This window comes from Aulostomus chinensis, chromosome 6, assembly GCF_037954235.1.
Source record: "Aulostomus chinensis isolate RoL2024-O1b breed Wild chromosome 6, RoL_Achi_v1.0, whole genome shotgun sequence".
Taxonomy (NCBI): Eukaryota; Metazoa; Chordata; class Actinopteri; order Syngnathiformes; family Aulostomidae; genus Aulostomus; species Aulostomus chinensis.
The window spans coordinates 21,834,094-21,849,040 of NC_141325.1; the positions used below are offsets into that span (position 1 = coordinate 21,834,094).

Genomic DNA, 14,947 nt, shown 5'->3' on the forward strand with positions numbered 1-14,947 from the left:
TCTTGCCTAACCCTGTAGAAAGGTTGTAAGTAGACAGTTTTGAAACCCCAAGTCATTTTTATCTGGACAACAGTAGAAATGAAATCTAGAGATACAATTGCTGGAGTTTTGGGAAGTTGCGTGGGCAACAAAATAAGTGTTGCACACGCAATGTGATTCTAGACATCCTAAGGAATCCTGGGAGTCTCTCTGTTCTGACCACATGACATTTGTTTGCAATGTTTGGTGAGCTTGACAAAATGACAGTATGAAAGCAAACTGGATCAAATTCAAAAGGCAGGTCCATTCCAATATCTGGGGCTGATCGTACTGTATCATACATGCATTACATAAATATACTGTACATGTGGATGTACATTAGATAGTGTCTAATGATTTGGAAAGTGAGAGTTTGTAAAAGATGTCTTCCATCTGACATTATTTTTCCCTGAATTAGTGAGGTGTCACTGTCAGTACAATTAGTGTAAATGAGACCACTGAGGCTGTGAGCAAACTGTAAGTTTACTGCTTGTGTCAGCACTTGTTCTTTCCATCACTGTCTAAAGGTCGCATCTGAATAATAAAAGATCCCATGTGAACTTTTCAAATCTCATAACACATTAGTTAGGCATGACTTAAGATTAGAGCTGTAGAGCCATCCATCTCTAAATTTCCGTCAAGCCTTATTTCAGTCTCCACCGCCGGTGTGGATTGGTAAGGGCCAACTGATGTACTTTCTTTATTGCTGATACTGAGTTAGCATAGCTGATACTTGGGTCAGATCTATAGATCTTTGCTTCGCTATTCCTCTTCTTCACGAATAGTGAATCACCCAGGAAATCTCGCCATGCGTTTTTCCTTCCTCAAATTTCTGTATTGTCCTCCAGTCCCTCCATTTTTTCCCTTATAGGCAATTCCTCTCCTTCGCACCTTCATCCTGCCAGTGCGGTGAATGTCTGGTCCCCTTCCGGTTCACGCAACTTGCGGGCAAATGAAAATATCCAAATGGGATGAAATGCCTTTTATCCATTTTTTCCATTTTTGTTTTGTGCACAAAATCAGAAATCGGAAAAAAAAAGCCATTTTTGTTTTTTTGATTTTGGGAAAGAATATTGAGAAAACAAGTTATTAAATTTTTTTTGTCTGTTTTATTTTGAAAAACGACTGAACAAATGATACACGGATTTTTATCAGAGTGATTTACAATTTGACATCTTCATTTGGATTGTGCTTCAATTTTTTACATTGATTATTAGATTAATTCAGGTTTATTATTAAAAGATTGTTGTTGTTGATTGCAGGAAAAGCTTTGGACTTTCTTAACAGATTTGCAAACATGCAACTGAGGTTACATGTGTAAGAGCAAAAGGTCATTGTAAGTTTGGAACAGTAATCTAATCATCTCAAACATAAAGGCGATAGATTTCCTATATTGTTTGTTCTGGTGTTGTCACAGCTAGTTTATCATGTCAGAATGTGTTGACAAACAATTAACAATGCAGTTGAAAATGTCTGTAAAGTGAGAGGTGAAGGACATCGACAGGTTTTAACTGAGCCTAGGGAAATCTGGGTTACAGCTGAATCGCCACCATCCCTTTGACCAACTAAGTTGTACTGAATGTGAAAGTGTGTGTGCGGTGTATGAATGTGGTGTGTGGAGTGTAACGTTTGTTGGTCACAGAACAAAGAGAATCGACTTCAAACAAAGACAGAATATTCATGTGTCTCTACCTTGCTATGATGCAAGATTAGAGTGTAGACAGGTTCTTTCCACTCATCTCCATACAGAGGTTGTAATTAGACACTGTTTTCTCCTCTTCCTCTTTCAGGTTGGACCCATGCTGATTTGAACCTCTCACCTGAATGTACTGGAAGTAGCCTCCACACACCAGCTGTTACAGGAAATAAGACTAGAGCCAACACACACCTGAACCAAGCGGGTGAGTTAATATGTTTAACCTCATGTGATTAATAAAAAATACTTTTGTTGGTATACTGGTATTACGTTTCTGTAACAGATTAATGGCACAAAAATCATGCTGGGGAAACAATTCTTGAGATGAATATAAACTCTTGTTTTTGTGGGATACAAAGAACTAACAGAAATGAGAAGGCATGTTATGGATCCAATACCAGCCTTTTACCAGAACTTTGGCATATCGCAGGTGGAAAATATAAACAAGTGATGAAGAGGAGATCAGAGCTCGTGTGCGCGTTAACTGTGGCTGAGGGTCTAAATCAGAAATACACTGGTAAAAGTAAGATTTCTTTACTTGTTTCCATAAAGGAAGAGGGGGAGAATGACCTACATTTGAGAGAGCAGGAAAATTAAAAAAATATATTGTCTTTGGCTGGCCTTTTCCTCCTAGACATAAAATGAATGTGAAATTTGGATCGTTTTCTCCAACTTGTTAAATTCAGCTATTGAGAGACATCCTTACTCGAGTCTCATTTTCATCCTAATTTAAAATCTTAACACGGTAGATTTTCTCTTTCACTGCGCTGGTTTGGTTAGTCTGAAATAATCGGCTCTTGATAACTGCAACATCCAAGAGAAAAATTGAATAGCTTATAAATGAGTCAGCCCAGAAAAAGAAATGTGTCCCAGTGATGAATTAGAGACTCAGAAACCTCTGAGAGTCCTAAAAGCGCAGCTGTTTTCAATTGAGTGTTCTCATACTGGACAGGATCATTTATCTTTGATTATTTATTCCTTCGCTTCAGGGTCAGGGGAGGCTCAAAGATATACTGTAAATAAAAAACACATGAAATAAGAGTGAAATATTTTAACCCTTGTGGAAGAATGATACATGATACACATTCTCCTCCAGGACAATATATTTGTACCACTGTCATGTCTAACCAGTTTCAAGGACACTGGTGACAAGTTAAACATCACATACTACAAACTGGCTTTGTGCAGCCTAACATAAAGAGAATAGGAGATGTTATGTTTTCATAACGGGGAGAAATGCTGATAACAGCTTGTGAAAACCAAATTCATCTAAAACAAGAAATTAAAAAACATAATAGGGTCTTCGCCCCGGAGTACCTCCGGGCTCAGGCCCTAATAAACCCATCAACAACAACAACAAAAAACCACACACACAACAAAATTGTATTCTTGCACCGGTGCTACTTAAGATGATACTAAATCTTAGTACTCAAGAAATGACATTATAGATTAAAGCTGAGACAGCACAGATACCAACAGTATATGTCTTATTGATCTATGTCCAATGGTCACCAAAAACGAAACCGAACACTATGAAGTCTACATTTTTTATAGTATTCATGTGATATTTGTAATGTTTGAGCCAGTCTCCAGGTGTTTGTATTGACCAAAGTTTCTAATGTGCAATGAGTAGTCATTGTGTGCTTAATTTTTTGGGGACTTGGGGACTGCTACCCTGTTGGCTTTCTTTAGATGTGCAGATCATCCAATTTGACCAATGCATTCGTGAGCTATAATTCAGTCTTTTGTTGATAATGATCTTGAAATGAAAAAAAGGTCCAAAAAATTATTTTATTTATTGGATTAACTAATAGAGAGACAGGTGTGTGAAATGCAGCCAGTTACTCCATCTGATACCTGATTAAGGTCAAAGAGAACATACTGAACCAAAATGGATCAAACTATTCTTAAATTGCTCTGGTTCACTGGATCATCGTCTTGTGCAGGTCAGATATTTGTCTTCTGCTCCCTATATAAATTTGGCTACTATCCCATTATATCAAGGTGGTTTCCACTTTGACCAGTTTTATTTTTGTTGTTTGAGCTGCATTTATTTTGAAACTCTAGCATCTTTATTGATATTTCTACAGGCTCATGTGTTACCTTTATTTTGATTTAGCCCCTGCAGTTGTGATATAAGGGGCGGCATGGGTCAGAGTTTGAGTGACCGTCTAGCAACCGAAGGGTCACTGGTTCAATCCTCACTTCCCCGGTGATCATGTCAAAGTATCCTTGAGCAAGATACTGTGCCCCTAATTGTTCTTGATGGCCCTGCGATGGATTTTTGACCCTTCTAGGGTGAACCCCACCTCTCGCCCAATGTCAGCTGGGTTAGGCTCCAACTCCCCCGTGACCCTTAATGGATAAGCAGTATAAAAAAAATGGATGGATAGTTGTGATGTACTCTATTCATGAAATAGACCCTCATTATCTCAAGGTAATGGTAAAACAAAAATACCATTAATGTTGATATTCTCTCAATAGCTGTGGAAAAATAGTTTAATATTTTAGAGGGTGGTCAATGTGGTAGTGACCAGAGACCATGCTAATGAAAATGTCTTATGTTCCAATTTAGAAGTTGTCTTGATGAAAAATGTACCTTTAATCTTATTGGATATGGTACCTTGTCCTTGTCTACATCGGGCATCTGAACACACAAAATGTATTTTAAATACACACAGAAGCCAAAGAAGACATGAGGCTGGGCCGTGTTGTTGACACAGTGAGCTAACTGTTTGAGGGAAAACTGAATCATAACTTTATTCTTAACTCAAAAACATGATACACACATTGATATCATCCTGTGGTGCTTACTCTTCCTGTGGATATCTGCCAGAAAATCTGAAACATTCTCAAGTCTGTTTTCCTCAAAGTCAACCTGTTATGGTCATCTCTGCATGGCTGCAGTGCAAACAGACTAATTGCTATTTTAGCAGACTTTGAGTGGGGCCAGATTTCTCAGAATAGCAAATTATTTTTTTCACTAAAGAGGAATATGACACTGAGCAAATTAAAAGTACCAGCAGCTCCTCCCATATAAAAATCAAAACAGAAAATTCACATAACGTGTAACACGAAAGGAGCTTAACTCAGTTTTTATTCAAGTATAGTAAAGTCCTCTGATAAACTTGCTGTCCTTGCTCAGGAGAGGATTACATTTTCCACATTAAACTACACTTGATTCTGTCTAGTTAGTATGATACTATAAACACTGCTCATAATTATTTTTAGCCAAGACCTGTGTGTAGATGCACTTACAGCAAGCTTTTACCATTACCTGTTTCATAAGAACCCATGCCAAAGTTTTACTGTTCACTGATAATCTGTCTTTTCTGTCTATCATTGTCAGTCTTATCCCAACAGTCTTTGTCCTGACTTTGGAGAGGCTACTATTGATGATGGACTTTTAAAACGGTGTCTAATTTTACTGGACCATCTAGACAGCCATGAACCCCCAGGAGACAGACCTTAGCAAGGAAACGAGGGAGGAGGCTGACGCTTTGCCTCGCCATCGTCACAACAATCACAACAGCCGTTCTCGCATCCACAACAACCAAGAAAAGCGCTACAGACGCTGTGAGGCGCTGTCTGAAGGAAGTACTGGCAGTAGAGCTAGGGGGCCATCACAACGCAGGCCACAGGAGGAGCAAGATATGGAGATGCAACACCCAGGTGTCGCTCTACAACCCCAACAGCTTCATCCTATTCCCCGACCAGCAGTGACACGTTACCGCAGACAAGGTGACAGTGAAGCCCGGATCAGAGCCCAGCAGCAGAGGCACCGACAGAGGCAGCAGAGAGAGGCAGAGAGAGCGCAACTCTTAGCACAACAACAGGAGAAGCAACAACGCACAGAGATGACCCATGAAGATGAACGAGAGAGGGATGATTCCGTACTGGCTCGCTCTGCAAGCACTGAGAGTGGCTTCCACACCCACACAGACCGTGCTGAGGGGGATGATGCCCTGGTGATGATGTCTCTGGAGCCTGAGGGGCAACCAGAAGTTGAGGATGAGGCAGGTAACTATGGAGTTCAGCTACGACCTGAAGCGGAAGGCTACACTGAGAGTGCTGAGGCCGAACAACAACTTCTCCATCCACATCCTAACTATCCTCCACAGTCCTCATCCCTGTCATGTGAATCTTTACCTGATATCCAAAATCCCCAGAGACAAGAGGAACCCAATACAATGCTGAACCCTGGCTACTCTAACTACGTCTATACTCAGCCAATCAGCCACTCTGGAGTAAGAGCCGATGTCACAGCTGGTCAGAGCTTGGAGAATTTAGATGCTGGCATTGGAGATGAAGCATACTCTGAGCCATATGACATTTACTCACTCTCTGAGCATGTTTATGAGGAAATCTGTGTTGCTCCTGCACCAGTTTCTTCTACTACAGACAGGGCTGAGGACAGAGAGTCCTTACAACAGAGGAGAGCTGGCTTCCATCTGTTGGAGGGTCGTGCAGGAGGTGGTGACTACCAGCAGCAAGAAGCAGTGGGCTCCCGTCTGCGCCACTATGATGAGCGCTCAGATGGTGAGTCAGACAGCCCAGAGAAGGAGGCAGAATTCGCCCCGTATCCACGTGCTGACAGCTGTGACCAGGAGGAGGACATTGACAGCATTGTGGCTGAGGTAAAGGAAAGCCTAAGCTCCCAGAGTCTTCAGTGTGCTGCAGAAGACCCCATCGATGAGGAAGGTGAAATACTGCAGGAAGAAGAATCCCAACCTGAATACCAATCAGACTCTGACAAAAACCTCAAAGCTGCCAACCAAGAGAAGCCAGCTAGGAAACAGGCTTTTAGTCCATCAGAGGAGTCTGTGGCTGTGAGAAACAGTCAGGAGAAGCGGGACGCCATATCGCTGGCCATCAAGGACATTAGGGAGGCCATAGAGGAAGTGAAGACCCGAACAGTGAGATCTCCTTACACTCCTGATGAACCAAAGGAACCCATTTGGGTTATGAGGCAGGACCTCAGCCCCACTGCAGAGTGTGACCTGCAACCATCACTGGGGGGTGACGTAAGTGCAGAAACTCTGTTATTGTTTTGTTTGTATTGAGTACTATGACTGCTCCAGCTATCAGTTGGACAGTTTTACTAAAAAACAATTGTAATAACACATCTCATTCACCACTTGACTTCACACTCACATTCACAGACTGACATGGGGAAAGCTACCATACAAGGCACTATCCAATCCATTGAGAGTAAGTCATTGTTCAGTGTTTTTGATCAAAGGCAAACACATACACAAAGATTTAGAGATGGAACTGCCACACAAGGGACTACTGTTCTGCTTCTTAAACTGCAACTCCCCTGTTTTAAAAAGGTCAAGTTATCCAAATGTTTTTGCATGGAGTATGTCATCACAATGGTAAGACACATCTTTTAGTGTGCCTTTACCTGTGTGCCATGGAAGAGTTCTGTCAAAGCTTAACTTCATAGGATTTGTATCGAAAATAGCATCTCGTTGATATAGGCACTTATTGACCGCCAATGGTTAAATTAAAAAAATAAGACCACTCAAACCAAGAAACCACCCTTCACAAACCAGAGGTGCATTACTTGCATGTCTTTTCTACTGACATCTAGAAATCATCTCAGTAGTAAAAGCGGCTTAATGTCACGCTGAGCAGATACTGTTGAGGGCTGATAGAGACATGGTGTGAAACACACAATAACGTTTTTATTGAGATACTGTCACCAAACAAATGGTGCTCATGGCATGTGTTCATGTTATCCAGAGTGATGAGACCTTTAAAAAAAAAAAAAAGACATCTTTCAGTCCACAGTTTAAGGTACTGTATCTCACCATCTCTGTGAGAAGCAGAAAACTGTCAATGAATACCATTGGGAAATCATTTGTGGGAATTTGAGTCTCTGTGGTCACCATATGGTACTGTTATGTCAGTGGCTCATGCACAACCTTTATAACCTTACATAAATTCATCAAAACCATATCTTTCCTTTATCCTAATTGTTTTGGGGTTTCTTATGCCTTAACCAAACTATGTACTTAAAGCAGCATAGATACACTATGAAATAATACAAAAAATAAATAGGTCTTTCTGTGAATAACAAAGTGTTTTTTTTGGCATTTGGCATTCTATTACCTCGATGAAGTCCAAAACTTCATAACCGAGTAAAGACGTGTGCTAAAGTACTCTCATTTTATTTAAGTTATGCTTTCCTCTGATACACAGGTTACATAATCAGTAGCTTAAAGACATTTGCACTCAGATCAGTTTCTGATTTAAAATACAGTTCATGTTTCATGTTTTGAAAAATGTGGTTTAGACTTGCTCTTTATGAAAAGTGCTCCAAGACTGCTGTTTTGGTTTAACACTATATAAAAAGAATTGAATCAATGAGTTCAATCTATTTGAATTCTTTTTTTGACAATGATAGAAGAGACTTTACCCAAATCTCCCATCCTCATCCACATTAAAAATATATTTTCTCTCCTTATAAACTTCTGCGACTACTGTTCCTTTAATTTATAGTGGATGAGTCAATACACCCAAACCCCAGCATATATACAGTAACAGTGTTAGGATACCACTACTGAGAAAGCCCATTTACCCTGATCTAGTCAAGGACTGGTTCCAGACCAAGAGCCCATCTCATTGCAGCTCTCAGATCCTTTTACTAATGGCGTGTCCCATATTGCATACTTCCATACTGCATACTTAAATTTTCAAATTGTGTATACTAAGCATTAGGGATGTCCCGATCCGATAATTTGGATCGGATCGGCATGCCGATTTAGCATATTTTATTAGATCAGTGATCCGTCGATCTGTGTTCAAAGTCCCCGATCCGATCTTGAAAAATATCACTGTCATAGCCTGCAGTGTATAAATAAAAGGCACATTTCTGCCCTCAACTGGTCATCACTGCCGTGCTCCGAACGAATGTGACATATTGAGGTCGAAGGTTTCCGCCTGCTGCACAAGTCTCCACATTTGTAAACAAAACAACTATGGCGGCCTGTGGTGAGTCTACAAGTTGGAAGACAAATGCAGACCCGCAGAAAAATGCAAAGTCTGCAAGCTATGGGTTCACGTGGTGGCAGCAACAGAGCTCCCTATAACACAACTAATTTAATTCGGCATTTCAAGAAAAACGAAGCAGAATATAAAGAATACAGTGCTGCTACCGAATCAAAAGCTGGTTTGAAGCAGCAGTCGCTGCTCGCTAGTTTAAGAAAAGGCAAGTTTCCTCGCGGTGGAGAGAAGGCCAGGATGATAAAAAAATATTGGTGACAAGTCATTTTATTTTTTCAAACCCGTGTCCACACAGAATTTCAAACTTGTCCCCTTTATTTAATGTAAGGATGACTCTATCCAGGTCAGTGTCGACCGACTCTCACTACAGCTGTCCGCCGCCATTTTTATTGATGAAATGAGTGCGGCGAGTGTTCACAGTCGCATTCTCAAAATCTTGACCGATTTGAGTACATCATGCGGGTACTTTCATACTCAATTTTTGCATACTATCCATACTTTTTGCCATTTTGAGTTGAGTATACTCAAAATTTTAAGTATTTAGTATGGAAGTATGTGATTTTGGGCACACCATACAAATGATATTTTATATGATCTACTATTGCTGTGTTTTCCATTGCTATTTTAAGTAATATGTCATATAATTGTGAGGAAAACACTGTTTTATTTTATTTAATTAGTCTTTATTTAAAAGGGACGATGCATATTATTGAGCGTCATTAGAAATACTTTCTAAATATGCCAGAGTTATCAGAAATGCTAATTTACACCATAGTCTCTTGACCAGTAGATAGATATAAAAGATCATAAAAGGACAAAGGAAGACAATTGTTTAAAAAAAAACCCACCAGAATTACAACAGGAAATACAACATACATCAATTATGTAACAATTTTTGAACCATCCAACCAAAGTGAGAGTTCAGACACAACGTAGTTCTGGAAGAAATGGTTCAGTGAGCGTGTAGATGTGGATGACAAGTAGATCACTTGTCCCCACAGACAGTGTACAGAGCAGCGATACCCGCTGTGTCAGCTCCACTATGGCTGACATCCTCTGCACTACATGACAAGCTGTATAATATCAACGGAAGACCCCCTGAGTGTCTTATGTGTGTCTGCCAGTGTTATATTCACAGCTAATATCTTGTTTTTTAGGAGTTGGGAACCTTAATTTAATATTTATACAAGATTAAAATGTTATTTAATAAGCATAGTGTAATATAGTATACGGTATCATGTATATTCCTCCATTATCTTGTTTTGATCAGCTTTTGGGTTAATAAGCTATTGTTTAAAGGGTTTTAAGTTTACTCATTGCCCTATTACTTTTCAACATTAGTTTTCTTTTTTCATTTTTTTAAAGGAATGTCATTTTGGTTATGATGATGAACTGCAGTCAGGTCAAGACCCCCTTGAGGACAACAACAACTCGTAGATCAGCTTCCCTAAGATTGTTACCTACAAGTTGTGCAGAAATTCTTTGATTGTTCAAACCAATTGTTGCATCAGCTGTCTGGGGGCTCAGACCACCTTACAGGTGAAGAGGTTAGATGTGACAGTCCTGGTTGGCATGGTTACACATGTGTAAGGGTTGTGAGGCTGGTTCGATTTACTGCCAAATTCTTAGAAGCAGCATCGATGAAAGCTTATAGCAGTGAAATGAATCTACCATTGACAGGAAACAGCTCTGGAAGACATTCCTGTAGTCAGCATACAAATTGCACTGTCCTTCAAACTTCTGTGGTGTCATGTTGTATAATAAAACTACACATTTTACAGTGTGCTTTATGACAGGTCCAAGACTCACTTGTGCAGTGATCCTTCTGTTTCGCGTGTTGATATGTCACAGTATTCAGGTGGAGGAATTTCTTAGAAAAGATGATGTCGAGTCAGGTCAGTTTTTTTCATAAAGATCCAAAATAGAGCAGGTCTGAAGGGTTCACATCTACACTTTGGTATGCTTTGTGTGGCTCAGGGGAGGAGTTGCAACTAATTTGCACTGTGGCTTTTTTTCATATTTATTTATTATTTATGTCATTAGCCCTCTCATCTTCCACTTCCAAAATGCCTGGAATTACTTTTCTACTGTATGTCGTTTTCTGCTGTATCTCACATTAACTCACCTTTTTTTGCACAGTTATGAACATATAATGCAAGTAAAAAAAAAAAAAATCCAAAATCTCATCTGCCCCTCATCTTCGTCTGTTTTCTCTCTCACACACACACACATGTACACGCATATACACACATACACGTAGGCACTCACACACAATGATGTCCCTTCTGCTGCCACCTCTACCTTGCCCGATCTCCTGTCAATGATTTATTCAGTAAGGTTGAGAGAAAGATAAAGGGCAAGACCAGCTGAATAATTCAGTGAGGATCCAATAACAGTTTTCCTGTTTACATTACCATGATGAAAATAAACTTGCAAACTGAGTGGTTTGAAGAACATATTTTTGAAGCATATTTTAATGCTGTGCCTAATTTTATTGTAAATCAGTGTGATGAATCAACATGAAATGACACCACTTTGTCAAGAGCCAAGCTGGCAGACAGAAAAGCAGCCTGTTGATCCTGTGATGAATCTGATACCAGAGTGTCACCTGAGCAGAAGACTCTGTCTGTACATAATGCTGAGGCATTAAGGCAGTTGTTCGTAGGATATTTGTCGAGTTGGACAAGGTTTGTGCATTCACTGAAAATCATGGAAAACTTTTGGATTTATCAAGTAGAGAAGCTTGAGGAGGAACAAGCCAAGCAGCACCACCAGCCTGATCAACATGTTGAAGAAGAGGTTTGCACATTGTGAAGAGTTGATTTCACTTTAACTTTTGGAGATCTGTTGATGGTTGGTTTTGAAGTATACAGTCAGTAGTGCAGCAGAAGCCTCAAACCTCTCTGGGTTCTTGTTATGTATTAATTGTCAGAAATTCAAAGCCCTGCTGTGAGTTCATACAGGAGATTGAAATAGCAGTGTTTGCTTCATTATATGTCATGTCGAGAAAAGTCATATGACTTGATGGAATAGTTTATCTCAAGATAAAGATGGTTCTTTAAAGAGTATGCCTTTATTGCTCAGAAATCACATGGATGTGAGATCATCAGGCTCTTAATGAATAATGACAATGGAATCCAGATCCTGTCCTTAAGTTGACTACTATGCGATAAAATCTAAATTTAATATGCATTTAATGTCATTTTAGTAAAAGTACCATAGTATTATCATCAAAATGATCATTTAGTTTTGACAGCATGAATACTCAGCAGAATGATGATGACTTTCAGTACATGTTATTATGTGTTTCATATGCTTCACTGACGTTGCTGTGAAAAAATAACTGTTGATGTTTGTTTTTATTACATGACCAAAAAAACCTTTTGGTTCTTTTTAATTCATAGCTATGGAAACCCCCTCTATTATTACAATGAATCATTAAAATGGGATTTTTTAAAAAAAATTTTAATTAGATGATAACAACAGAAGCAACTTTATTTGGTGACCCCTCATTGAGTTGAGACAAAATTAAATGTGGATTCACAGATCATGACATGTTCGTGGTTGTGAAGGTATTGTGCACTATCGAATTACTCCTCTAAGCTATAAAAGAACCAGTCTTGACAGAGGTAAAATATGAGACTTCCCTCTTCTCAGCAAATGTTTGCAAACAGCATGACTACAGCAGATCGATGCACCCATATTCAAATCAATGAAAGGGGGAAAAAAATATCACGGACACTTTGCCGCCTAGCTCGGTGCAGCTCAACAGAACCAGCATTATTAGACTCTAGCGTCACAAATCGGTCCACTTTGGGGTTGTGTTTACATATCGTCAGCTTCTTGAAAAGTCATTTTTTGGACATTTTGTTTTGCCTTAAACAACTCCTTATGCTGTTTTGTCTCCAGTTTTAGTTTTTCCGAAAAACTTGAAAAATGACTTAGACAATTATTTTAAGAAGGCAACAATATCTAATGTACCTTGGGATCACTTGGAATCCCATGGTTCAATGCATCCAAGTATATACATCTCTGCCGTATTCAATTTTACTCTTTAATGGATTTTGTGAGGAACATTTTAAACAAATTCATTCACAGATTTTGTCCGGTCACAGGGGTTTCTGATTATCAAAATTAATTTCTGTCTCAGCAAATCCAATGTAAATCAGCGCCCAGTCCACCAAACATTGCGACAACCATTGAATTGTACTTTTTCAAATGTTTGAAATGATTTGCAAGTTTCTATAGAGGCTTCCACGTGGGGATGCTTTTTTGTGTGTCTCCTCCTTCCCACTTCCGATGGATTTCTCACCATGATTGGCTGAGCCCACAAAGTGTGTGTAATACTGCTGCCCATGACCAAGACATGGTAATGCCTGCACCTGCAAATCATGTTAGCATTCATGCCTACTCAATAAAAGAATTCCATTAATTGTGGTTTGTGTCTTATCCTGGTTTACAGGGATAATAAGTACTTTGCACAAGTAGTTTTAAGTAGTAAGTGGTGTCTTGAGTCCACTGATTTTTTTTCCTCCTGTATCAGATTTTTGTTACTCCAGAAGTCAGAAGCTGGCCAAAATTGTCCCTTTACAAGCTCTCAAGTGGATCATCCATTATAATTCACATCTTTATCCAGCCATATGCTCAGTAATCCACAGACACTTTGAGGGCCTGCTTTTATCTTCTGTTAAAATTTGTTTGTTTACACTCTTTCCATTCCCAAAGCCCACAGTTTGTTTTTGTTTTTTTTTTCCATTTATTTTTCCTCCACCTGCAGCACATTTCAATTCGCTCACTCCTGTGAGATTTGTGTTGGGTGTCACAGAATTTGCAGAAGCCCACTCCAAATGCAGTGTTTTGAGACGTGTTTCTGATCTTTGAAGACAATAGTCCATTTTCACCAAACTGCAGAAAGATGGCAAACAGGAAGGGCAATGTTTAATGTATTTAAAACATGGAGATTACAAATCCATTAATGGGCAGGCACCAACATCGCTAACCCCCTTTGAAGCTACAACACAAGAACACTGATCATCTGCTGCTGGGTTATTGAATGTTTCCAGTAACAGCAAAAAAAAAAAGAAAGAAAGAAAGATGCGGTGATTCATTTTGTTTGTAGTTCATCTCTTTAATATTCTCTCAACTTTTATAAAGGTATTTAATGTTCTTCTCTTTCAGAGTATTATTTATATTTATTTATAGTAATATTGTAATGATAAGACCAGACTGCACACATAGATTCAAGATGCCTGCGTAAAAAAAACAACTAACTGATGGAGGCCTATTGCAATAAGCCAAAATTACATCATATCCCAGTAACATCCAATATTTGCTCAAGCAGCTACATTCTATTCGTTACTTGGATTACTATCACTGATCCTTGAAAATTGTACTTTTGTTAATGAATCTTGCCACCAGTCAAGGTGTAATTAATTGATGAATTCTGTTGGATCCTCTAACATTTAATGATAGGGAAGGCCAATTAGTGTCATGTGAATACGTAATATGTTAATTAAATGTAACTTAAAGTCTCAAGTTAACGCAGTTGACTAAATTTTGATATATTTTGGTGGAGTATGAAGTAAAAAGTAATGTGCAATGGAATTCCTTTAAAGCTGAAGCTCTGCAAATAATGTCTTTTTTCCAACTTTCCAAATTCCCTGGATGCTACTTTGCAGTTTAGATATAAAAATAATTGAAAAATTAAGCTTTGTGTTCTCACTCCCTGGATGCGTATGGGTTCAGGCAAATCAACAAACAATGAGCTTCTGTACATGTATGACACATGAATGAAGAATAATGAGACTAGTAATCAGGTCGTGTGTTTGCTCAGTTCATTGTGGTTTACTGGCTGAGTAACCTGGTGGCTCTTCATTGTGAGCATCTGCTCATTTTAAACAAAGTAAAGTAATTTATTATTAAATGTAAAGCAATAGATGAATGCAGACATTAGTGTGTCTGCTGTGCAGTGTCAAGACTGATGTCCCATTTATGAGGTTCATAACTGTACATTCTGTATCCATGTGATGTCTTCTAATCACAAGATGCCATTGCACAGCTGATAGAGCAGGCCGTTCTCTCATCTGTGTGCTGGTGGTTCAGTCCTTGACTCCTTTGGTCCACAACTTCCTTGAGCAAGACACTGAACCCCATGGTGTGTGTGTGAATTCAAGGCAATTATGTTAAGTGCTGTGTCCATTTAGGTAGCATTCCTTTGTAGAT

The 14,947-nt window shown here is 39.1% G+C and overlaps 1 protein-coding gene across 2 annotated transcripts in view; it reads left to right on the top strand.

The window, feature by feature from the left end:
- The window catches only part of apba1a (amyloid beta (A4) precursor protein-binding, family A, member 1a), a 54,224-nt gene that overhangs the window by 19,541 nt on the left and 19,736 nt on the right, over positions 1–14,947 (top strand). For both annotated transcript variants that reach the window (XM_086207019.1, XM_086207020.1), the window contains exons 2-3: positions 1,809–1,919; positions 5,064–6,738. In XM_086207019.1, the coding sequence (XP_086063145.1) occupies positions 5,161–6,738 (1,578 nt within the window). In that variant the 5' untranslated portion in view covers positions 1,809–1,919; positions 5,064–5,160. The remainder of the gene's footprint in view (positions 1–1,808; positions 1,920–5,063; positions 6,739–14,947) is intronic.